The sequence below is a fragment of the Apaloderma vittatum genome, unplaced genomic scaffold, assembly GCF_000703405.1.
Source record: "Apaloderma vittatum isolate BGI_N311 unplaced genomic scaffold, ASM70340v1 scaffold30721, whole genome shotgun sequence".
Lineage (NCBI taxonomy): Eukaryota > Metazoa > Chordata > Aves > Trogoniformes > Trogonidae > Apaloderma > Apaloderma vittatum.
Genome location: NW_009697829.1, coordinates 1 through 435, shown reverse-complemented (window position 1 = coordinate 435; position 435 = coordinate 1). Strand labels below are relative to the sequence as shown.

The following is a 435-nucleotide window of genomic DNA, read 5'->3' as shown; positions in this document are numbered from 1 at the left end:
CGGGCTGGCAGGCCAGGCAGAAACCGTCCACAGGCGAGCAGGGCTGGCTGCGCTTGCAGCTCCCACAGCTGCATGGGCAGAGGAGCAGTGAGGTCTCGATGCCCACCCCTGGCCCCTCCAAAACACAGGTTTCACCCCACATCAGCATCAAGGGTCAGTTTAGACCACGGGGAAATACCCTGTAACACTTAATGCTCTGTAATGGCGGGAAGCAAGCAGGGCAAGAGGCAAGCAGGGCGAGATGCTGCTTTGTCACCTGGGGGAGCACGACCAAGGATGACCAGATTTTAGGATGACAGCAGCGTTTTCTACTGGCACTTAGCAGGATGTTTCTTTCTGGGGCAACACTGATGCTGCATCCAGCCAGGGATGCTCAAACCCTCCAGGATGGGTCTCCTTGCCCAGGCAAAGGGACAGACACGACCGCAATGACTT

General features: G+C 57.5%; 1 protein-coding gene across 1 annotated transcript in view; it reads right to left on the bottom strand.

Annotated features, from left to right (window-relative positions):
* LOC104280213 (scavenger receptor class F member 1-like) overlaps window positions 1–68 on the bottom strand; it is a gene marked incomplete at its 5' end in the record, with an annotated part of 2,751 nt that extends 2,683 nt beyond the window's left edge. The window contains 1 exon segment of the mRNA XM_009877789.1: window positions 6–68. Within this exon segment, the coding sequence (XP_009876091.1) occupies window positions 6–68 (63 nt within the window).
* Between the last annotated feature and the right edge of the window lie 367 nt (window positions 69–435).